At 36.3% G+C, this 26,021-nt stretch overlaps 2 protein-coding genes across 6 annotated transcripts in view; one reads left to right on the plus strand and one right to left on the minus strand.

The window, feature by feature from the left end:
- CASK (calcium/calmodulin dependent serine protein kinase) overlaps positions 1 to 26,021 on the plus strand; it is a 394,879-nt gene that overhangs the window by 200,681 nt on the left and 168,177 nt on the right. For all 5 annotated transcript variants that reach the window (XM_007457187.1, XM_007457185.1, XM_007457189.1 and 2 more), the window contains exons 4-5: positions 3,344 to 3,421; positions 8,786 to 8,858. In XM_007457187.1, the coding sequence (XP_007457249.1) occupies positions 3,344 to 3,421; positions 8,786 to 8,858 (151 nt within the window). The remainder of the gene's footprint in view (positions 1 to 3,343; positions 3,422 to 8,785; positions 8,859 to 26,021) is intronic.
- GPR82 (G protein-coupled receptor 82) lies at positions 18,894 to 23,965 on the minus strand. Its single transcript, XM_007457184.1, has 3 exons — positions 23,826 to 23,965; positions 20,240 to 20,304; positions 18,894 to 20,099 (listed from the first exon to the last, which is right to left on the minus strand). The coding sequence occupies exon 3, from the start codon at positions 20,063 to 20,065 to the stop codon at positions 19,055 to 19,057; it is 1,011 nt and encodes a 336-aa protein (XP_007457246.1). The 5' UTR covers positions 20,066 to 20,099; positions 20,240 to 20,304; positions 23,826 to 23,965; the 3' UTR covers positions 18,894 to 19,054.

Below are 26,021 nucleotides of genomic sequence, written 5' to 3' on the forward strand. Positions count from 1 at the left end.
TATCAGATAAAGTTTATCAAAGAATTAAGACATTGAACTTTTAGTTCAAGATTATTATATTAGGATTGTATGCATTATGAATATATTTTAAGTTTCTGTGATGAATAAAATTTGCATGAATAACAGTATTTTTAGTTATTTCTGTATCTCATAAAATTTAAAATTAATGCATTGCCTCTTTTACTTTAATATCAATTAGTGTTGCAATTAACTAATCAACTAGCTTTAATAATAGAAAATTACTTTCACAGTAATGACTTACTTTCAGACTAAACCCTCATAGAGCATGCCAGCATGTTTTAGAAGTTCCATAGGTTTTTTTTTTTTTTTTGGTACCCCTGTTATGAACCATTGTATTAAAAAAAATGTATAATAGCCAAAAGATCCCATTTATAATAGCAACTAAAAATATAAAATGCCTTGGGGGGGTGGGGAACCCAATAATCAATATTTGGAACTAATGTGAAGAAAACCTTAAAACTGTAACTTAGAGACATGAAAGGAAATGGCGAGGCATATCATGTTCAAGGATGAGAATATTAAGAAAATGTTAACTTCTACTGGTTAATCTATAAATATAATATTATTTCAGCCAAAATATAAAAATTTTTTAGCGTTTGAGAAACTGATTTTAAAGTTCAGCTGGGAGAAAAAACTCATAAGAAAATGTTTACAAAGAATAATAATGAAATGAGACTTATTTTGCCAAATATTAAAATATACTATTGCAGAATTAAAAATGGTATGGGACTAGATGCAAAAATAGTGGAAAAGAGTAGAAACCTAAAAATACCTTGGTGTGTGTATATGTAAATGCAGAAATTGTCATTTCAAGTACTAGTGTTTCAGATATGTCCATGAAAAGTGAGTCGATTCATGCTGGTGACTGTAGAACAGGGCAGTAAGCAATTTCCAGTTATTTCCCACTGACTGGTTCCCTCCTTAAGTGTTGCTCTCTCACCACTTTAGTACTTTCTCCTACCCTTAAGATTTTTTTCCCCCTTCCAGATCCCTCCAAAAAAGCCTTCCCTCTAGCTCTAAGGATTCTTATTGCTTTATGATGCAATCAATTTAGCGCTCTCCTTTGCCTAACTCTTCTCTCTTCTAAGCTGAATAGTGCTTATCCTCACATTTCGCAATTAAAAAGGAAAATGCCTAAACAAAACTGTAATTCCCTCACTGTGTGTTTTTAGTCTTCACAGATCAACCAACCAGCTTAAACTGCAGCCAGCTTTAAAAATAGTGCTTTTTTTCTCCCCACAACACAAAGAAATGAGAAATATTCAGCCTCTTTAGTAGGCAAGGAAATGTAAATGAAAGCAGTCGTGAGTGACTTTTTTTCCTCCTATCTGATTGACAAAGATTAAAAAGAATAGTCATCCTAGTAGAGGCAAGGTAGAGGAAAGAACACTTTCACACCCAGTAGTGGCAGTATAAACTGTTAAAATATTTTCAGTAGTGTATGTATCAAAAGTATTATTGTCTGTGCCCCTTGACCTAGCAGCTCTGCTGGTAGGACTTATACTGCAGCAGATGATCAGGGTTGTTCACAAAGATACATGATCGTGTTCATCCGGGCTTTATTTCTGATTGTGCAAAATGGGCACTGCCATACTTCAGAGTAGACTGAGCCATCATAAAAATTATTTTGGAAAAGAATCCTATTTGATGTTGGAAAAAGTTCGTTGGCTGTGAAATGAAAACTAGGTAAAATTTGTAAAGCCTTGTATAAATGTGAAAGTATTTTCATTTACGTAAAAGCACACCAAGATTTAAATAAACTATTCATTAAATATTTACTGTGTGCATAGTATTCTGCCAGGTTTTGGGTGGGAGTATGTTGAAAATATAAAATATACTTGTTCTTTAGGACTTCACCCTATTTTTGAACTGTTGAGCTTGAATGTGTACATTTGTTCCTTGCACACCTAGTAGGTGTAGCTGTAGATAATGGAAAGAATATTAAATATAGATAGGGATTTGAATTCTGTCCCTGTAACATACTTGTCTACTCACTTAGACAACTTGTTTGAGAATGAGAAGGATGCTGACTTCATGGGATGATGGTAAGAATGAAGGGAGATATAACAAGGAATGCTTTCCATGATACTTGATGAATAGTAATATTAGTAATGTTTATTAATTATTATTAATGGATTAGTTATTAATTATAGGTAATAGTAATGAATAGTTAGTTCCTTTGCTTTCCCTTCTGGAAGTCTATTTCCTCAGTATAAAACCTGCAACAGGTATTTTGGTTCCTGAGCTACTAAATAAATGAATGAATGAGATACTGGATTTGAAAACACTTTATAAGACTTAAAGCATTATGAAAATGTTAGCTAACTATTCATTGATATATGTAATAATCTGGCAGAAGTTTCATGTATACACATAAATATGTTTCTATGTAAGTGCTAAATGTTATTATATGGGCTATATAGAGTTGTTATAGAATTTAAGCAAAAGAAGGCCTTAATGTGACTGGTAATCGTTGAGAGGCCTTCCTGGGGAAGGTGAGATTGGAATGGAACCTTGAATTAAGGTAGGTTTTAAATGTGAGAAACAATATATGCAGAAATGTGTGGCAGAAAAAGAAATAAAATGGTATATTCAGGGAGTAGTGTTAGACTAATCTGCGTAGAGAGTGAGTTATTCTTGAAAAGTCATTAGACAGGGTAGGTAGAAGAAGCAAGGTATGGCTGAGACAGCAAGAAACCTTATTGATCTGGTGAGAAATAGAGAACCATTTTAAGTTTGGAGGCAAGATAGTAACCCTGTGTCACCAGCACATCAGTGTGTTAGAGTATGTTTGTAGCAGTTAACTTTGGTAATGGAAGTATAAACAAAAATAAATTATGGATTAGCTAATTATTCTTTTCCTTTCACAGTATATAGCTTGAATTCCCTTTTAGTGGTGATAGCTATAGCTAAATGTTTTAGAATCGTTGTTGTATTCTTAAAATATTACATGATGTGACTAGATACAATTTCAGAATTTGATTCAAAAATATGCCACAACCCCCAACATGCCCTTTTCTGAGACTTTTTGTTGTGATAACCTAAAGAAAATTTATAGGCAGTTTCCCATACTTTATGTTATTTGATGCTACCATTTGCTTGTTCTTCCTGTTTTTTTCCCCTGTAGGTTTTCAATGTTAAGATGGTTATAATGTCCTTTATAATTTATGTCTATTTTTCATCAAAAGAAAGGAGATTTAAACAATTTATTATAATCTTTAGCTGTAAGTCAACTAAAAACCTAGTTACAATGTATTCACTTTCAATGTTTTCTTCCTGAAATTTTCTCTTTCCTTATATTCTTTTTCACATTTCTCTACAGTATGGATGGAGCAGATCTGTGTTTTGAAATCGTAAAACGAGCTGACGCTGGTTTTGTATACAGTGAAGCTGTGGCCAGGTATGTAATTTGTATGAACTCCCCAGAAGTAAAGGTAGAAGTAAAAGAAGGAAATGACAAGGAAATCACATGAAGTGGCCTGCTCTTTGAACTGATGATGAGCATACTGCCACTCTTTCTTACAAGGAGCATCTCTCTTTTAATGTGCATTAGTGGAACCAAACAGTGACTGGAAATGCAAAATATTGAACAATGAATTGATCTATTTATATGGATTTACAGTTTAACATCACTACTGCTATCTTTTCCATTTAATGACTTTTATACAAGGAGGAATTTGATAGCTCAGGAACTGTGTAGACTTAAACTTGGGTTTTTTTGTGTGTTTGATTTTTGCTTTTTAGCAGATGTGCCTCATTAGTTCTTCAGTTTGCCTTTTAGTGATAGCATATTGTTAGGTGACCAGTTAATCTGAGAAAAAGCATAGAACAGTAGAAGGAACAGAAATAAAAGCACAGTTTTTCTGCTGAATATATTTGCTTCAGGCCAGTGTTTGATCTCCCAATCAAGTAGCCACCATTGTTCCAAGTGTAGGAGTTCTTGTAAAGAACTAATGACTCAAAATAAGGATTTACTATGAAAAATCACAAGAGCCATGCACTGGGCCACTTGCTTGTAGATTTGAAGCAGTACAACTTTCTGTTTTGGTGACAATCATATCATAAATACCCAATCCAATAAGTTGCCTTTTTAATACCTGGGGTACAGCATCCCTCCTCAGTCACTAACCATAGTATGTTGAAGGGTTCAAACCCACAAACCCATTAGGATTTATTAAAACTTTCTACCATTTGAGAAATAGTTACCATTAAATGATTATAACTTTCTCCCTCCTATCATTGTTTTTATAATTATGGCACAATGGACAGATATGGCTGAAAATTGCTTAGAGACTACCTCATGCGACTTTAAGCTTAGAATGGCTTGACATTCTTCAAATTCTTTGCCCTGCCTTCTCCTGACTGAGGAGCAAGGTCCCCAGTCTCAGGAGATGGAGCAGCCATAGCTATAACACAAGATAAAGAACATACTCAATTGTAGGTAGCTGCTGTTTTGTACTCCTGGAGCTAGGGAGAAGAAGCAAATGAGAGTTTATATATACTAACTTTAATTCCTTCTTTTAACTCCTGATGTATTCATGGTAGAACTGAGGCTAAATATCCTTTTTTCTTTTGTGCCATGTTCACTAAAGCATATTCTAGGGTTTTCTTTTTTCAATCCCATTTTACTCTTGTTTTGAATTCTTATCACAGTTTAAATTTTTTTTTTGTATTGTGTTTCAGAATTAAAAAGCATTCTTTAATACCAAAAGTAGTCAATGCTGTCTTGATTTTTCTTATGACACAGTGGTAAACCACTTTCTCCTACTAAATGAAACTCTCAGACTTTTGCATATCATTGTTCATATTTATTTCTTTAAGAATTTGAATTTTGTGTTTTCCCATGTTGATATCTTTCAACAGCAGCATCAAATAGGGAAAACTAAAAATTCTAGATGTTGATTTTATAAAATAGTGAAGCTTGATGGAGGAAGATGACATTTCCCTTTTGGAACTACAAAAACACTGGGGTACCTGGCATATAGGCTGTCAGAGTTGATGTTAAACCAGTACCACTTTTACTCTGTTCCCTACTCATCCCTATCACTTTTCCTTAACTTTGAGCCTGTCTCTGCCACTGGACTAGATGTTAGGATAGGGAGAATAGTAGTGTTGTAGAGGTGATGTCATACAGTGAAATGACTTGAGTTCTCTCCCAATCTTGAGATTTATAGAAAAGTTAGATGTTTATATATATCAAGATGATTGTATATCAATCAAGCCTGTTGATTTTAAGATCTACCTATATTGCTGTTAAAATGGTGATTTTATGAAAGGAACTTTCCAGAATGGACCAGAAAAGAGTAGTATTGGGATCAGTAAGTGACACTGCATAGAGAGTGGTTTGGCACAATTGATTAAAAACCCTTCCTAAAAAATGACAAAAGGGAGTGGCCTCAGAAAGTATGATTATGTGTGTCCCCTACTGCAGAGTACCAGTGACCATGTAACAAGGGCACGTAAATCCTTCCTTTGGTTTAGAGTGTTCAATCAGATGACTTCTACCTTCCTTCTCTCTGATTCTGTGATTTTTTGTTGGAAAATTCAGCTTGCATTAGTTATTCTAGTGGGACCAATTGCAAGAAGACTCTGAGACACCAAGTAATTATATTGATAATTTTGTTTTTCTCCAACTGGCTGAGCGTCAAGAGGAGCAGCAAAGCATGACATGAAAGAAAACTGCATTCAGTCCTTACAACCCAATTAGTGATTACCTCTGTTCTTTCAGAGGTGGTGAGTTGTGGAGGAGGCTAACATATAGGATCAGATTATCAGATCAAACTCTCACAAATCAGAGAGAGATTCTTCCCTAGCACCAGGCTTTACTAAACAATTATAAGGATACGAGCAATCAAAAGGCTCAGCTGAAGCAAACAGAGATCTGGGCCTTTTAAGGGCAGCTCCTCACTTCATTCCTTCCTGCATCAGAAATGCACCTCTGGCCCAGAATAGATGAGGTCTCTACGTGAGGTTTGTGAGATTCCACACACAGAGGGGAGCATTTAAATTATGAAACATCTCCATTGTGTATCTTGGAGAGTTGTATAGCTTACATGACATCTTCCAGGAAGCCATTCATGCCTCAGAGATCCTGGGTTCTGTTTATCATAGGTAGTCCTTAGCCAGGAACATTCTGTTAAGGGAATTCCAGAGATAAGCTTTCTTCAGCCTAGCAAAGAGCTTTTTTAAGTGTAGTCTTTTTACCCAGAGTTGCCAAAGAGAGTAGGCTGAGTCACCTCCCTTCTTTTCTTACACCCCCAAAATACCTCCTTCCAAAGGAAGTGAGAGGATTGCTGGCTAGCTCTTTTCTTTCCACAGAGTTATCATCATTCCTGATCCTTAGGGATGGAGACAAACATAGATATTGATGAGTTTCTCTGAAAGTATAGGCCACCATGATGCTTCATGAAATGAAGCTTTTTGATTAAAGTTTAGTCAGCAACTCTCTAGAATGTATATGGGTAGATTTTGGTTCTGTAGTCTGCTTGCACACTATTCACATGCACAGCCTCCCAAGGGTCATGACTGGCAGGGTGGAGAAAGATCAGTTTAAATATGTTACATTCGGGGGAAAAAAATTCTACCCTGCCCCCACAGAGATTCTAATATGTATGTATATTTGGGTTAAATAATTGAGTATTCGGATTTAAAAATGCTCATTCATTGAGGTTTTTTCTTTTTAAATAAGACTTTGAGATAAGAATTTTTTTTTTTAGAATTTTCTTCAGGCTAAGGATAAGAAGTGGCTGTCCTAGTGCTAAGTATCCAAAGTAGTCGTGCTGTTAGGTATAAGCTAGGTCCATATTACCTAACTTAAACTTACCTACTATTCCAGTGTTCACACCTAGATGGACAAATAGGCTGTTCCTAAATCTTGACTAAATTTGATACTAATAGACTTAACCTTTGTAGCATGCTTTAGAGTTTTTAGAAACTAGAGTTTTTCACACTTGTTATCTCTGCCATTTTGGGGGGTCACAGAATCCTCCAAAGCATGATTTGAACCAGGAAAGGGCCACAGCACCAAGTTAAGAACCCCTAACTTAAACAGAAAGTTAATTTCAACTGCACTGGCCCAGGCAGAGTATGTGACCATGACCCGCCATGTGTACATTTGCAAAGTAAGAAAAATTGGACATCACAACTGCAGGAGCCTGGCTCCTTCTGCTTAGAGCCCAGTTGTGAGGAGACAATGATAAGTACAGGAACAAAGCCTGGGGTTTTTTTTCCCCTGCCTTTCATTTTTAAACTAGAACCTTCTGATCAATTCTAATACATGAAATAATGCATATGCTAATTAGAGGGACATTGATGTGAGTTTGGCTAAATAGTAGCATACCAAAGAGGGGACTCAATGGAAATGTCTTAATTTTAAAGCAGGAGTGGAGAAAATTTTTTTTGGTCTTGAGTCACAAGCACACACACAAGGTCATTTGTAAGTACCATTAAATTATTTAGTTTTTATTTTAAAGTGTGGGGAATAAAAGATCTGGATAGAAAAAAAACCAAATGCAATAAATACTAAGCAATAATTAATGTTAAGTATATTGCATTTCTGTGTCATGGCTAGTTGGGAAGGAAAAGGGAAAAGTGAGAAAGGAAGAGGGATGGTAGGGGGAAAATGACAGATGTGAAGGGAATAAAATTCAGAGGAAGAGAAGATGAAAAAGACCCTCAAAGAAGAAACAGTGGGATTACAGAAGAACTTCAGAATGGAGGGAAGGAAATCGAAGTAAGTTCTGAAGTAATACTGAATGAACTGCTCTTGTCACACCCTGTGGCTAGTTGACTCTGTTACTTTTTTTTTTTTTTTTTTTTTTTTTTTTTTTTTTCTGGTAGCTTCTTTAATATTTTCTAAGTATAATATCATGTCATCTGAAAACAGTGACAGTTTTACTTCTTTTCCAATTTTGATTCCTTTTATTTCTTTTTCTTCTCTGATTGCCGTAGCTAGGACATCCAAAACTATGTTGCATAAAAGTGGTGAAAGTTGATATCCTTGTCTTGTTCCTGATCTTAGAGGAAAAGCTTTCAGCTAGGCGGACTCTCAGCCACTGCGCCACCAGGGAAGCCCATTTTTAAGGACTGTTCTTTAAAATGCTCGCTCCTCCTCTGTTCTTCACCTGGACCCAGTGCGGAGCCTCTGTGGACCCTGCTGACCTTGTGAGGAGTTTGACTTCCTAGGACTTAGGCCCAGAAGGAACTCTGCTTTGTTCAAGGATACCCCAACTAAAACTTGATTATGTTGCAAAAAGAAATTGTAGAGGCATAAGAGCGTTCTTCCTTCTTGTTTGTCCTTAGAGCTAAATGGAAATAAGACAGAGAGCCAGCCTCTGCTGGCAGATAAAAGGTTCCCACCCCTTTAGTCAGAATCCTTGGTGTACCTCTGAGCACTGGTCACTTAATTATAATCCAGTGTAACTAAGTAGAATTAACTGAGTGTCAGAAAACTTTTTCATGTTTTAAGCTTGAGTTTTTAGTTTGCAGAGCTATTTTACTTATGAACTGTTTGAAATTCCTTTGACTTAGATATCTCAGAAAATACAGAACACGTTAATTCTTCATAAAGCTCATAAACATGCATCTGCCAACTTTTTCATTACTAAGGTGCACATTCCACCAATCTTGTCTACTCAAATGAAAAGTGTCCGTGGGCAGTGAGTATGAAGGTGGGAGTTATAAACTAGGGACACTGTACATTAAGTTTTAAAAATATAAGGGTTTTTTTTTTTTACAGTTTTAGATTTCTTTTGTTTTTCTACAGTCATTACATGAGACAGATACTGGAAGCTCTACGCTATTGTCATGATAACAACATAATTCACAGGGATGTGAAGGTAAGTCATTTTTATCACTAATTTTAATACTTGTGAATAGAAACTAACTTATAGCAATGATAAGAATTAGAAATTTTTCTTTAGTGTTCTTATAAAGAGTATCTTAAAGTTAATTTTACTTACAAATAAAAATTTGTTTAACTGGTTTATATGTGGAGAGTTGTACTAGTTCTTAATAGGAACTTTTTTTATCATTTCAATTTCCTTATTTTTATTAAAATGTACACACATTCTAAAATTCTGTTATTCCTCCTTCGCCATTATGTGTGTAAGAGAGAAGTGTGAAAATCCAACAAATAGGAAGAACCAAACAATATCCTATACTAAGTTAATTGGGGGGAAATTAGAATTTGGTTTATATAGTAAAAGTTCATCACACACTTATATTTTCTTAATGGTGCGATGTAGAATAGTCAGCATTTTATTTTCTTTGCAGAGAGTTTTTTAAAATAGTCTGAAATCGTAATTATAAATGCAATACAGTTTGTACCCTTAGCAATATGAATATTACCATTATTCAATCTTTGTGCCTGTTTAATCCCAGTATCAAGTTTATGAGAACTGTCAGTCCCTGGCTTATAAGGTGTCAGGCAGGACATGGAGGCATGCAAGAAAGGAAGCCATGGGCCTTCCTCCTGATGCCTACCCCCTTTCAAGGCCTCGAGTCACTAAGAGCCCCTGTGGTCTCTCTGGCCCTGTTGTCTACTTTCACGTGCTCCTGTTTTGTCACTGGCCTCTCTCTAACCTGCAGCATCCACAGATATGGCGCTCTCCTTCCCTCAAGATGTATTATCAAAGGGTTGGCTTCTTTAATGTATTTTAATGGTTAAAAAAATTAAGTAGAATTTAGTTACATTTTCTATAACGTTTGGGAAATTTTAACTGAAATTCTTGTGGTTAAAAGCTGAGGGAAAGCGTGAGCAATTCCAGATCAATCTGGTAGAATGTTATAATAGCAATGAAAAATAATTGGAGAAATGCACAGAATACACATTAGTGTAAATTAGTTGTAAAATGTCTTATTCTTTTCAAATGTAGTGATAGGAAAATGATATTATTATCGCCACTCAACATTAAACAGCCCAATGGATACATAGCACTTTTATAAGGAAGTATTCTTCAGTTATGCAAACAAAGAGAATAAGAAGTGTAGAAAGATGAAGGGGAAGGGAATGGTCAATGATAGCAACGTGCTATGTCATTCTTTTGCATTTAATTAATGTAAGAAAATGCATGTATACAGAGTGAAGTATATCTCTTTATATATAATGACAAAAATGACAATTTGAGGGACTTCCCTCATGGTCCAGTGTTTGAGACTCCGTGCTTCCACTGCAGAGGGCGCGGGTTTGATCCCTGGTTGGGAAACTGGGATCCCACATGTCGTCCGGCATGACCAAAAAAAAAAAAGACAATTTGAAAACTTAAAATGTGTAAAACAGATTCTTAGTTCATAGAGTAGCATTGTGTTAAAAACACTTTTGCTCAAGAGGCAAATTTTTAAAATTGAGATATAATTAACGTTTAACATTATATTAGTTTCAGGTATACAGCATAATGACTTGATATATGTGTACACTGTGAAATGGTCACCACAGTAAGTCTAGTTACTCTCTGTCACCATACAAAGTTACAAAATGTGCAATATAATATTATTGACTAGTCACCAGGCTGTACATTACATCCCCCTGACTTGTTTATTTTATGGCTGGAAGTTTGTACCTCTTACCTGCTTCACCCATTTTGTCCACCCAACCCCCTTCCCCTCTGGCAACCACCATTCTGGTTTCTCTGTCTGTGAGTTTTGTTTTGTTTGTTCATTTGTTCTGATTTTTAGATTCAGCGTGTAAGTGAAATCATAGGGTATTTGTCGGTCTGTATCTGACTTATTCACTTAACATAATACCCTCAAGGTCCATCCACATTGTCACAATGGCAAGTGTTTGTTCTTTTTTATGACTGAGTAGTATTCCACTGTGTATGTATGTGTGTGTGTGTACACACTACATCTTCTTTGTTCATTCATCCATCAATGGACACTTAGGTTGTTTCCATATCTTGGCTATTGTAAATAACGCTGCAGTGATGTGGGAGGTGCACATAGTGTTTTTTCTTTTAGCATTTTCAAATTAGTGTTTTTGTTTTCTTCAGATAAATACTCAGAAGTAGAACTGCTCGATCATATGGTAGTTCTGTTTTTAGTTTTTTTGAGGAACCTCCATACTGTTTTCCAGAGTGGCCACACCAATTTACATTTCCACCAACGGTATATGAGGGTTCCCTTTTTTCCTACATCCTCACCAACACTTATTTCTTACCTTTTGGTGATAGCCATTCTAACAGGTACGAGGTGACATCTCATTATGGTTTTGATTTGAATTTCCCTGATGATTAGTGATGCTGAACATCTTTTCATGTACATGTACCATCTGTCTGTCTTTGGAAAAATGTCTATTCAGCTCCTCTGCCCATTTTTTAATCAGATTGGGTTTTTGTTATTAAGTTGTAAGAAGCAATTTTATTTTGAATTCTGTTCTTGAAAGGTAATTATATCAATATCATATGATAAATGATTGACAACATACTCTACTGTAATACTTTTAATAATATAGTCAGCTTTTTGATTAGCCATGGTATTTGATATAATGACAATCCAAAACCAAATAAAATCCCAAAGTAGTTATGTTTGAATGCTGTGCTTCACCTTCTAACTTACATTCGATTGATTTATTCAACAAATATCCGAGTGCCTACTTCGTGCAGTATACTGTGCTTGGAGCCCTAAAGGCATTATTATGGTCTCAGTAGAGAGATGAGATAGTGTATCTGTTACCAGCTACTACGGAATAACACACAGTGACTTACAACAACAAGCGCCATTTATTTGCTCTCAGTTCTGCAGTTGAGCAGACTTGATGGGGACTGCCTGATTCTGTTTCACAGGCTGTTGGCTAAGGCGGCATGGTTAGTATCCACAAAGGCTTCACTCACTTTTCTGGCATCTCAGCAGAAGTGAATAGAACAGCTGGAAGCTGGCTAGGCCCTCTTCATAGTCTCTCATTCAGAACATTTCTCTCTTTGTCTTTCTCCCCACTTCACGGGCCCACTTTTCTAGCAGGACAGTGTCCCATGGCACCAAAGGAGCAAAAATGGAAGTTACCAGGCCTCTTGAAGCCTCGACCTGGAATTGGCACTGTGTCCGGTCCTCTGCGTTCTGTTAGTCAAAATGTCACAAGAGTAGCCTGGATTCAAGAGGAGGAAAAATAAGTTGCACCTTTTAGTTGGAGGAGCAACCTATGTGCACAAGAATAGGAGAACTTGTTTGTGGCCATCTTCACAGATAGACAAACCAAATAATTATCGTCCAAGGTACGGGATGGTAAATATAATTAAAAGACAGAGTCAGAGAAACGTCATGGAGGAAGTTACATTTGAGCCTAGTCTTGAGTCATGGGGGAGTTACACAGGGATGAGAGGACGTTTCAAGCAACAGGATAGTGTGTGCAAAGGCTCAAAGTTAGTTTTGTATTGGATTTTAATAAATTTGTTTATTGTGTCTAAGGCACATGCCAAATAATTTTGAGGAAGCATCCAGAAACATTCTAAGGAAGGGAAGAGAGAAGTGATTCTGAAACTGCAAGTTAATAAGAAGAAACCACCAGAAAAGGCACCATTGTTGAGTTGGGAAGCAGACTTTCAACACAGAGCACACATTATTGTTGATATTCTTTATATTTCAGTACCTGAAATCTATACATTTCGCATGGGTAAATGTAATATTCACATTTAGCTAATTGGTAAATTTGAACTCGGGTGTATTTTTCTTAAAACATGCATCCAAAAATATGTATCGAGTGCCTACTATGTGTCAGGCACTATTCTAGGAACCAGAGCTACATCAATGAACAAAACAGACAAAATCACTGCCCCTGTGGAGCTGACTTTCTAGTTCAGGGAGACAGACACTGATCACTGAGCATAAGGAAGTCAACTGTGTAGTAGGTTTGAAGGTGAAAAGGACTACAGAAAAAAAGAGAGCAGCCAAAGGGGTAGGTAGGGACTGCTGGAGAAGGGGTTGCAATTCTAAATAGGGTGATCAAGCAGGCCACATTGAGAACCTGACCTCTGGCAAGGACTTGAAGGAGAGAGAGAGAGTGCACTAACTGACATCGAAGGAGGAGGGTTCTGGGTAAAAGAACAGCCAGTGTAAAGGCATTAAGGCAGGAGCATAAGTGCCCTTTTGAGCAAGAGCAAGGAGGCCAGTATGGCTGAGGCGCAGTGAGCAAAGGGGAGAGTGGATAGTAGGTGAGGTTAGAGAGGAAAGGAGGGGAGGGACTTTGACTTTTACTCTGACAGAAATGAGGATTCACCAGAGAGTTCTGAACAAAGATGGACTATTGATCTGACTTTCCACGGTAACAGGACAATGTTGCTTTGTTGGTAATACATTGAATAGGGGCTCAAGGGTGGAACTTGGGAAATAGGAGATGCTCCTGCCTGGCAGGGCCAGAGTGGTAGCAAGGAGGTGGTAAAAAAAAAGTAGATTTCCAGATATATTTGAAGGTTGTGTCAACAGGATTTACTAATATAATTTCAGTAATTTAGGTAACCCAAAGTAGTTTCATTCAGGGCCTTATTATAGGGGTTTTCCAATGTAGTGATCTTTAATAACAATACATTTCACATGGCTAATAATTTAAAATTTCACTTGATGTGTTGTTACTGTTTTTGCTAAAACAACTAATTTTGCAGCCTAGTAGCTTTTCTTCACATTCAGATATTGTATATTCAGTGACTTGTCTGAATAGATTTCTTCTGTATGTAGATTTTGGTTTCTGTAGTTTTTGTCAAAATTTTCTTCCCTTATACTTAGTAAAGAAAACAGAAGACCATTGCAGCGTTCCATTCCTTTGAGAAATATTTAGATTATTTAATCATCTGTTTCAGCTAGCCAAGAATATTCTCATTTTCTCCCTGGTTCTGGTTCTCTCTCTCTCTCCTTCCCTCCCTCCTTCCCTCCCTCCTTCACCTCCCCCCCACCCCAAGTTCTTGATATTGATCCAGAAGCATTGGGTTTCCCAAAGGTCCTAACATTATATTAATAATACTTTTTTCTTTACTTGGTATGCATTTCTTTTTGAAATCATAATACCCGAGTCTAAAAATGTTTGGTTATATCAGGTTAGATTTGAGTATATGGTGCCACCTGTAGTGGAAACTGCTCGCTTTCGAGAAGCAGTTTCACATGAAGTTGTGTAAAAAATAACTATATAATCCTTTGAAATTTGGGAAGGTGTGTCATCATAGTACAGCATCTCCCAACAACCATGCACATTCGGGGCCAGGCACTTTGTTGTGGGAGGCTGTCCTGTGTGTTGTTGCCTCTACCCAGCCTCTACCCACTACATGCCAGTAGCATTTCCCCCCAATTGTGACACTCAAAAATGTCTCCAGACATTGCCAAATGTCCGCTGGGGCACAAAAATCACCCCCAGTTGAGACCCACTGTCATAATGGCATATTTCTCATGTTTTGACTCCCTACAGGCATTAATTAAGGCATGTATTTTATTCCTTTTTTTCTTATGAAAGGATGTGGTAACTTTCATTATGTTTCAGTGTTTTCTTCCTCTCACCCCTAAATTAAAAGTACTTTAGAAAGAAATAGAGCAGTTTTCAAGGTAAATGCAACTCCTGGCTCCTTGCCTGCCTTCACTTACTCTGTTAAGCAGTGAAAGTTGAAATTTTCTTGTCTCTCCTGACTCCCAGAGACAGCCTCACAAAGCATCACCTGGGTGTGGAGAGACCAGCAAGCCGTAGACCTTTCTGTGGCTCTGACCTACTGATGTACTGTTTTAATAAACGAAGTTGAAGTTAAGCAGCTTCTCTGAGAGCAAACTGCTGTACACACAGTCACTTTCTATTCTGAATAGGGCCTGTGCCCAGGAGGTTTGGGGGCTCTGTTTTTAGTTCTCAGAACTGCAAAACCCCAGTCTCACAGCCGTTCAGCCAGGAGCCTCCGCCCAAGCATTTCTGTGTGTGCTTCCTTTAAATGGTTTTCCTTGCTAACCCATGAACACGCCTGGCTGCTCTCTGGTCCCCTTATGGTATCAGTTCTCCTTTCACCAGCTTAGGGCCAGACTTCATTATAAATGGGTGTTCATCAGATCACGCTAGTTGCCATAGCATTGTGGATTTCTTACGGTATTTCTTCCTCTATTGCTCTTGACATTTCTTTTACATCTCTTGCCACAACTCCCAAAAGTCCCTCATGTTTATATAAAATATTGAAATTCTCCTTAAAATGGAAACTTATTCTATTCTTTATTATAATAAGCACACAGGCTTACCTTCTGCGTTACTTTCATAAGGTTGTTGTGAGCATAATGTACATGTTCAGCTTGAAAGTGGGGTTTTAATACTTAGAAATACAAGATAAATTTAAGATGATTTTGCTTCTCTTTTTCCACCGACCCCCCTTCAAAAAAAAAAATCAACTCCTTGATTTGAAAAGAAAAGAATGACTGTTTCCTTTGCTTAATAGACGTGAATCCTTTCACTGCTCCTTTCCTTTTTAGCCAACGGTAGCAAGCATGTATGATACAGCCAGAGCATTTGTGCTGTCAGGTATAAAACCTTCCTAGCTGTAGTAACTCTTGCCACTGATATCAACTCACTTTGAATTTGGGGGCAGTCAGAGAAGGTTCATGGCATTGGGCTGCAGGATTGAAATGCTTAGCAAATTACCAGTGTCCCTCTGTGCTCCCTCTGTGGTTTGCCGAGCAAGATTTCCTTTCAACCTGTCTTCACCCATTTGTTCATAACAACTTCCACCCTGCAGACTGCAAAGCCAGGGGTGGGCTGCAATCGTCCTTACCAAATCAGAACAGGGTTGACATTGTAGGGGAACAAAACTTGCCACCCCCAAAATGTATCTCTTTGGCTTGAAGATTATTTGGCGCTGGTTGTTTTTAAGAAACAAAAGATTCAGGAAATTTTTCTTTTTACCTCCTCCTTAAGCGCCTGAAAGAATTTAAAGGGCCTGGTCTAGGAAGAGTACTATCACCAGAGATGTCTGCAAAGAATATGGGCTGGTATGGTGGGGGAGCTGAGCAGGCTGGGGACACCAAAGTCCTCTCTGTGTTCCATTGTCTTTGCATGGAGTAGCAAGCACTTGTTTACCAAACATTTGTTTTTCTATCTCCATGTGAGTTGCCTTCCTCCCCTTTGAAGTCCCAAACCCCTACCTCCTTCTCCTCTCTCAGATGGCATATAAGTTCCAATTGCCCAGCTTGTCCTTGGGCCTCATATTCCTATGGAACCCCCATAGGTACATAATTCAATTTGTTTTTTCTCCTGTTAATCTGTCTCATGTCAATTTAACTCTTAGACCAGCCAGGAGAACCTACAGGGGTAGAGGAAAATTTTTTCCTTCTTCAACATCTTCCTCTTCTACTCACAGAATAGAAACGCACTTTCAGGTTGAGTAGTACGTCCTTAATTTTGCTGGTCTAGTCTTAATGGTACGTATTCCTGATTAATAGTTTGCAAGTTGCCTTGATGGGAGTGTATATATGAAAGGATAAAGGGGGAAATAAACATTTATCATGCCTGTTAAGATATAATCTTGTTGATCTTTAAGTCAAAATTTGAGGTTTCTGAAATTGTGTTTGACTATAACTCACGGACACATTAAAAACATTGTTTTTCTGAAATTCACACTTTAAAGTTAGGGTAAATTTAGAAAGGGATACCTTATATAAAGTATTTGCCATGACATTAAATAGGCAGTACTTCAATTACACAAAAAATTCAACATAATTTACAATCACCTATTCACGAAAGCATCTATGCTGTAAAGATAAACATGGTGATTAATAAGCTCAGTACAGAGAATTAAAACAGAAGTTGTCTTATCAGAATGAGTAACTTGAGAAATTGCATATCTTTTTTCCTGCCTTTTTTAAATGTAGGAAACTCTACTTTGGTGTAATATCTTTTATCTTTTATTTAAATAGTGGTGATATAAAGTGATTTTTTTAATAATGATTTTTACAAGTTACATATATCTTTAGAACTCCTAAGTGCAGTGAAATTTAATACAGTACTGCTTATGTTAAATGAAAACTATTGATCATCTTCTCAATTCCTCTTAGTCTAATGAGTTCTGGTTTTAAAATTTATGTAAGAATGAAAGTATTGCTCTAACTGTGGAGAAAGCTGGATGTCTTGGGAAGTCTCCTGGTTGACGTTGAGTTATTATGTGATTCTCATGTCTATGAAATTACTAGATTGGACACCCCTGTTTACAGCCAGCACTTAGGAAGTCACCTGGAGTTCCCAGGTCTTCGTTCGTCTCTGCAAATTAAAAATAATAAGAAATAAGATTGCTACTATAAAAGAATAGTTGTATACTGTAAATATTTGAAGCCGGCATGTGTTTTTTTCTGATGTTTCTCTGAACATTTTCTTCTCTCAGTTAAACATTGAAGTAAAAAGGAGAAAAAATAGTTACTGTTTTCTTTTTTAATGAAAATTGCACAGATGTGTGGGGAAAACCTCTAGTGATTTTGAACGCATGGCTCTTGGGGAATCCGTATAGTGAATTGTTTCTCTATTTTAAATTCTAGAACGAAACATGCTATGAGATTAAAGGCTTAGAAGTGCAATGTGAACTTTAAACTTTTTGAGCACTGAAGAAATTACCATGTAGAGAATAAATAAGTCTTTAAGCAGTCTCTAATGAAGTAGCAGGTTACAGTTAAGGTTTATTCAACTTCAGTTTTATTCAGCTGTTTATGTTTGGTTCTTATCTGAGCAGAGAGAATGCAAGTACCATAGGAGTAGAAATAGAAAAGAGACTAAAGCTCCAAAGGTGCTTATGATCTCTTTAGGAAGATAAAGCACACATTCTTTTTTATTTTAAATTATAATATATATAATACAGAATATAGCCATCATCATTTATCTTACTGTGACAAGATTGCATGGAAGAAAGAAATGACCATTCAGAAAGGCTTACCCTTTAAATATTTACTTAGATATTGGAGAAAATTTGGGTGACTTTTTTAACTATGCACTTCAGTTTTTTTCATCAGTAAATTGGCATACATTAGGGTTGTGATGATTAAAATAATACACGTGAAGCATGTAAGCAGAGTGCCTGGCACAATAGCAAGTACTTAGTAAAGGATAGCTACTCATAATAGTAACATCATCTGGTTTAATCATAGTACTTATGAATTACATAGTATTTTTTCATTCTACAAATGAAGAACTTAACACTTAAAGTGGGTGATTTGCCTAAGATTGTCCAGCTGAATAAGAGGTGGAACTAGTATTGAATCTAGGGACTCTAACTCCAGAGACCAGTCTTGCAACAACGATACTACTATACTGCCTATCATTCATTCATTTATTTCACAGAAATTAATTAAACATATTTACATGCTAGGTACTGTTTGTCATTAATAACATTATTTATATTGAATACAGAGGAAAATATACAAAATGTGATGAAGATCAGCATGTAATGACATTATATTCATTTTTATTTTGACAAAGCCTAATCCAAATATTTAAGCATATTTATAAATAACGTCTACTTAATAAATACTGGAATCAATGAATGTTGCTTCTCCCAGGATCATGAACCAGATAACACCAAATAAATAATGTGTTTATAAAATAAAACCTTGGATTTTTGTAGTACATTATTCATACATTTAGATAGGACTTAAATGAGGAAATTTCTTATTCACTTTTTTCTTTTACTCATTTTTAAAGCTACCAGCAAGACATTACCCATAGATGGACCCTTGTATTCTAACTACCAAAAAGTAGAAAAGTCATAAACCATTTGCTTCTTTATCCTATAGTTGTGACGTATTGTGTTTTGAATAGAAGCATCCATGGTTGAGTTTAAACAGAAAATGGTCTGTTGGTTTTATATGCAGTGGGATCCTTTCAATATGCTTGACTTTTGCCTCTTAACTCTCTGCCATCTCAACTTTCACTATAAGTAGAACCGTAAAGTGAGTTTTACGTTTGCTTGTTTGTTTGTTTATTTTTAAAAACCAAAGAGATTTTCTTGGTGCCTATTATCAACCAAGCTATGACCTGTTAATCATGTAATTTAGGGTCCCTAATAGAGTCATATGAACACTTCTCTGTTTGGTGTTGTTTTCCATTCAGAAATCAGCCAGAGGGTTGTATATGTGGTGACTCAGATTTTGTAAAGAGATCATATAGTGTCTTCTTGAATGTTTTATCTAAAAAAAGAAATATAATGGGGTCTGTGCTACTTCTGGCTGATGCAAGACAGGTGAGGATGTTTTTTATCTCAATTAAATAATTCAATTGCTGACAGTCCGCTCCTTGGCATAGAACAAAAAAAATGGGTTTAAAAATGCTATATGGAAGGAAGCAAACTATTAGTAGAATCTGGATAACCAAAAGGTGCCTTTTCACAGAGCTATAAGTCAAATCTTTTTCTGTAATGGATGTACAGGTCCTTATTTTTCTCAGATGGTTGACAAAAGAGTAATATGATGTTAGTACGACTAAAAATGAAAATCCAATAAATGTGGTTCCAATGAGGCTTGCAGTCTGAGAGATCATGGCTCCTAGTTCCATCTGCCGATTGTAGCACAGGGTCTCTTCTCCTTCTGTGGCCTCCACAACTGAGTAGTATATGATAATTGGAAAAATTATGCCTAGAGCAACTACCCATATGTAAACACATAGTTTTCTAGCAAAGTTGGGCTGGCGAAATTTTTTCAGTAACTGGCCATAAAATATTTTCTCGTAGCACGAAGTGGTCTCTTGTGTGGAATCCTTTTTCATTAAGGTAGCATAGCGGCTTATGGCAATCCAACTTAAAATTAAGAGGCTGACAAACATACTTACATGCATGGATAGAGTTCCCAAAAAATTGACCACCCTGCATTGCGCAGATTGATATTCCCATTGAAAACCTTTCAGGAAATAGATACCCATGAAAGGCATGGCACTGCACACAAGCAAGTTTGCAGTCACAAGATGTGCTAGGTAGATGTGCGTTGATGTTTTCTTAGCTATTTTTGTTAAAAATACCCACTGAGAGAGAGAATTTCCAAAGAGACCAATGATACAAAGGAAGGTATAAATGATCGGTAAAGCCATGGAAGAGATCATGGATGGTTGAATACATGTTGAGTTGTTACTCATTTATATCAGATTTCCTTGAATTTTGCCACAGGAACTAGAACAGAATTGCAGATATTTAGTATTAAAATTATAGATGGTATTTCAGCTAAATAGTTTTTTTATAAAGCATTGGATAAAATAAAATAGTAACATAAATATATTGGATGAAAAGGGAAAGTATAGATGCCATCTCACCTTTTCTAATCACGATTGTCCAATTGAAATAAAAGAAAGTTGATTATTGTGGATGGTGCCTTTGTCTAAAAAACAAAATTTGATAGAAATAAATGCCTGAGATTTATTATTTTATATTAGAGAAATTTATAATTCTTATATTAGATTTTAAGGCAATTTGTAAATGGCAACTGATTTTTAGCCTAGAAAGGTAATTTAAAAAATTTTAAGGCACATACTAGCCAAAGGAAGGTGTTGCAAAAGTATTTTGTGGCCATGTTAATAGAAGACCAGTTTTTAATTATGATGTTAATTGTACATAAATACTTTTCAAAATGGTGTCTTTTCATGGCTAAAGAACTTCTCTGTAATCTAATACTATTAGAAAAGTCACTTTTCATTTTTCAGAAGTAAACTTAATTCTACATAAACACTCAGGCAAGATCCTGAATTGAACAGAAGGAAAGTGTAGTGACCAAGGATGGACACCAGAATCCCAGGGTCTTTACCAAATGGCATCAGTAATTTCTTGTTTCAAATATTAAATGATAATCTATCATAATTCAATAAAAATCTAGTTTAAGATTCTGTGTCAAAACAGTAGTTGCTACTGCTTGTTGGTTAGAGCACCCTCATGTGTCTTTGTGTGTAATTTAGTATCTTGGTTTTTCAGACAAGTTTTTTTTAGAAGATATTTTAATCACAGTATAAATGCAGGTGTGATTTTGCTTTTTTAATGTCTTATTTTTAAATATTTCTTGCTTCAGAAGGTACAAATACAAACTCCTTTTCATTCTTATTTTTCTCATGCTTTTACTTCTTTCAGGTGGAAGTAAGAAAACTTTTTGGATTCTGGTCAAATAAAAATCATGAGCTCTATTCAGAATGTGCTTCATTTCTCTGTATTTTTCACCATCCCTTTCTAAGTACCACATTCTCCACTCTTTTATAATCTAGAATAGGGATTCTCAATCTTTTTCTTCTCATTCTCTCTTTTGATAAACACAAAACTTTTTACTACCCACCGCCTTCTGAGATTCTTATATGCCCCCAGCCCCTCAGGAATATTTTACTCTCTACCCCTCTTCAGAATCATGATTATATTTTCTGCATCTTAGATTATAGAAATAGGGATTTTTCCCAAAATATACCATTATAATTTTGAAATAACTTTTTAAACCAACCTTCACCCAAAGGCTTGAAAGCTTGAGTATCTCTAGGTTCAAGTAATAAGACCCTTAATGTCTACCAGTGTCTTTATCATTTTATTTTGTTGCTTTGCAGTTTTTATTTAGAAAACAGTTCATATGCTTCAGAGTGAGTTTGTATCTGAATCCAGTACAGCCTGGCAAATTGGAATTGATTTAAAAATCAGTCAGATAAAAAAAAATGGTTCTGAAGAACCTAGGGGCAGGACAGGAATAAAGACGCAGAGGTAGAGAATGGACTTGAGGACCATGGGGAGGGGGAGGGTTAAGCTGGGACGAAGTGAGAGAGTAGCATTGACATATACACTACCAAATGTAAAAATAGATAGCTAGTGGGAAGCAGCTGCATCGCACAGGGAGATCAGCTCGGTGCTCTGTGACCACCTAGAGGGGTGGGATAAGGAGGATGGGAGGGAGACACAAGAGGGAGGGGATATGGGGATATATGTATATATATAGCTGATTCATTTTGTTATACAGCAGAAACTAACACAACATTGTAAAGCAATTATACTCCAATAAAGATGTTAAAAAAAAAAAGATTGAGGCTGAAATGAAATGTTTACAGATAAACACCACCTGAGGGAGTTTATCAACAAGAGACTTATCACTAAAGGAACTTTAAAGGTTGTAGTTTAGAAAGAAAGAAAAATGCTCCCCAAAGGATGGTCTGCAATGCAAAAAGGAATGATGAGCAAATAAAATCGTAAACATTTATGTAAATCCAAACCAAAATAGTCATGTATTTTAAGAGTAATTTCAAATTTGTGGATTTAAAACAGGACAGAACGAAAGTGCTGGACAAGAATAATACGCAAATCAAGAGTGGGATCTAACTTGATGTTCCAGTGTCTTTGTATTCTTTGGGAGTAGGATTAACATACTGTTTCACTTCAGTATATGTCGAGTTAAATATGCATGACAAAATTTCAAGGTAACCACCTAAAAAATAGGAATAGAGTGCTGAAATTCTAATTTACCAGGGGGTGGGGGGATGGAACAAAAATGAAGGAAAAAAATCAATTAAAATATGGAATAAATATTTTTAAAAAGCAAGATTATAGAAATCATCACAATAAATATTAATGGACTAACCTTGCCCATGAAAAGAGTAATCAGGGACGCAGTGAGAGAGTGGCATGGACATATATACACTAACAAATGTAAAATAGCTAGTGGGAAGCAGCCGAATAGCACAGGGAGATCAGCTCAGTGCTTTGTGTCCACCTAGTGGGGGGGATAGGGAGGGTGGGAGGGAGAGGCAAGAGGGAGGAGGTATGGGGATATATGTGTACATATAGCTGATTCACTTTGTTATACAGCAGAAACTAACACAGCAATGTAAAGCAATTATACTCCAATAAAGATATTTTAAAAAAATCAGAGAGTGAAATTAGCCAATGTATTTCTTAAGAAAAAATTATCTGATCAAAGTAAATTTTTATATTACATAAGGAATGGAGCTTCCTTTTTTTTTTTTTTTTTTTTTTTTTTTTTTTGCCATATGTGGGCCTCTCACTGTTGTGGCCTTTCCCGTTGCCGGACGCGCAGGCTCAGCGGCCATGGCTCACGGGCCCAGCCGCTCCGCGGCATGTGGGATCCTCCCGGACAAGGGCACGAACCCGCATCCCCCGCATCGGCAGGCGGACTCTCAACCACTGCGCCACCAGGGAGGCCCTGGAGCTTCCTTTTATGATGATGTTAAAAACACTAGCCGCTGCCTTGTGTAGATAATGCATTATGTACTAAAATCTATAAAGGTGGTGCTTCTGTATTAATGGATAGTATTCCTTTTTTTTTTTTAAACTAGACCACCACATAGAGCATCTGTTATCTCATATTATTCATTACCATTGCCTTGCTTTTCTACTAGCAAATGCTTCAGAACAGAAGAGGGGTAAAAAGACTTTCACAGAGGCTAGCTTTATCAGACAGATGACATCGAAATTCTATAGGAACCTTCACTATAACAAATGACAACTAGTTGACCATCTTTAGCTTCTCAAACATCAAATTTGTATCTACTGTGTACCTCTCCTTTAAAAGTAAAGTTTGATTATAAAACTGCTAGATAATTATTTTCTAAAATTTAGAAAATACTCTAAAGCTTAAGAAATCAAATAACAGTCACGTTATATATACAGGATTGCTCTCTAGAAAATGTGTACAAGTCTGCATTCCTCTCAGCAGATTGTCTTGTCTTGAATCACTCCTGTAACACATTGTGCCTCTGCTAATTTGACAAATGAAAGAAGTCTACAATTCTAACTTCAGTTACTAACGATTATCTACATAATTACTATGCTGACCTTTCTTAATCAGCTTTCAAAACTTAAATAGTTTAGTCCTGTTAGAGTTTTTATAGAGTTAACTTTTAAGTTAAAAGTGATCAGTCTTACCTGTATGAGTAGTTTATGCCAACCAAGGCTCTGTTGTTCAGGGTGGTGATGCTAAATTTCAGATTTTAAATTCTCTGATCATCACTCTTCCATTATCTTTGTTTTAGTCAGCGTGAATAGATTCTTGCATGACACGAACTGCAGTGGAAAGAAAAGGAAATTAAACAGAGTATTGAAGAAATTCAGTAGTTACGGTAAATGTAGCAACTACCTTCTCAAAAAAAAAACCCAAACTCATTTCTCTATTTCTATAGTGAGAGCAAATTAGTGGACAGTATATATACTGTGCTTCCTTTTGATTATTTCATGAACCGGTTACACCTCATTGAACTTCATTAGCATGCTTGACAGAAGTTAAGTTCAAAAGTTTAATCCCCACGACTAGTTAGTTTTGTACAATACAGTGGTAGAGGGAACCACTCCATAGTAACCCAATAAAATATTGGTACAAACTTGTCTGTAAAATCGTTTGTGGGTGGCTTATTTGCAATTCAGCTTTATCACAAATAAAGGGAAACTGAATGCAAAGTTTTCTTACTTTAGCAGGTTACTGGAATCAAATATCATAGAGCTGGGGGATAAAGAAGTGAGGCCCAGAGCAGTGCATTCAGGGGTTTGGGTCTCATCTTGGTTAACTAATGAACTAACTTATTCTACTTCAAATTGTCCTGTGCTGCCTCCATTCAGATTCAAAGTAGTAGTTTGGAGTATTTCATAATGAATTTGGGGAGTCCTGGAAAGCGCCAGAATCCGAAGACCAAATATGCCTCAAATAAAATCAATAGTTATATTACAATATAAAGAATTGTGAAACCAATTTTATGTATAGTATTGTTTAATCAGTCTATGAACTATTAACTAAATGAAAGCTAAGTGTGTACAGCTGAGGAGCCAGACCTGCATCACACATTACCCTTCCTTGGGTAGTTAAACCAGTGGGAGTCTGAGAATGGGAACAGGAATCTAATTTCATCAAGCTCGAACACTTTAGTTGTCAGTAAATCTTCCTTTAAAATTACTAAACGTACTTTGCCAATTCTCATAACCCTTGATGCTTATCTTATTTCTTGTTGATTGCATAAATCCTTCCCAATGTTTGCTAATACTTCTCTGTAAAACAAAAGTGAGGACTACCTGAGTGTCTGGATTTTGTTCTGCTGTTATTCATCTTTGCATTTGCAGTGCTTGCCATCATTTAATTAAGAACAGTGGTTCATCCAGGGGTATATGGCCATTGACTGCAGAGTAATTTGACCTTTGGAATTCCTATCATTTTTACTTCAACAATTTTTCATGTTCCAGGAAGGAATTATTTAGAACAAAAAAACACTTCAAAATAATTTAGAGAAGAAAGAATGGAAAAGGAATCCTGTGTATAAGTGATTGAAAGATAATTTTAGTATTACCTGTTTGAGGCTTAATAAGTACCTTCGGACCAAGAAAAAAGAATGTCCTTACTCTCCACAACTTATCTTCTCTTGTCCCCGAAGTCAGTAGATGACACCATCACTTCTTCCGTTATTCAAGCCAAAAACCTAGGAATCATCCTTGATTCCTCTCTTTCCTTCACATCTCACAGCCAATCAGTTGCTGCTACTTCAGCTTCTACCACCACCACTACCACCACCACACCAGTATTAGCCACATTTAATGAAAGCCTATTATGTGCCAGGCATCCTATTACGTGCTTTATATGCATGTCTTATTCAATCTTCACAATACCCTGTTAAATATTATGAAATAAATATCTTCATTTTAAAGGTGAGGAAAAGTGAACCTCAGAAAAGTTGCATAAGTTGCCCAAGGTCATGCAGCCATCTTTCTTCACAGAGCAAGTAATTGAAGAGAACAAGGCCATAGTTGCAATGCCTGTTTTTGATCTAGCCTCTAAAGTCAACACTGTCACTTCTGCAGTATTCTGTTGGTCACCCAAAGCCATCAGTGATTCAGTGTGGGAGGGATAAATATCAGGAGGTGATGGTCTTTGGGAGCCATCTTGGAAGCTGGCTACCACAGATGTCACTCAACCATTGAACCAAAGAAGAGTCAGAAGTACTGCTTAAAACGATGGTCAGATGACTGATAATTTATAGGGCAAGAATGCCTGGATAGGTGTAATTTTCGCCATTTCTTCCTCTATTTTGATTTTTTTTTTTAGTGCTCTGTAGTTTTCTTTTTTTTTTTTTTTTTTGCGGT

This window comes from Lipotes vexillifer, unplaced genomic scaffold, assembly GCF_000442215.2.
Source record: "Lipotes vexillifer unplaced genomic scaffold, Lipotes_vexillifer_v1.1 scaffold1439, whole genome shotgun sequence".
Taxonomy (NCBI): domain Eukaryota; kingdom Metazoa; phylum Chordata; class Mammalia; order Artiodactyla; family Lipotidae; genus Lipotes; species Lipotes vexillifer.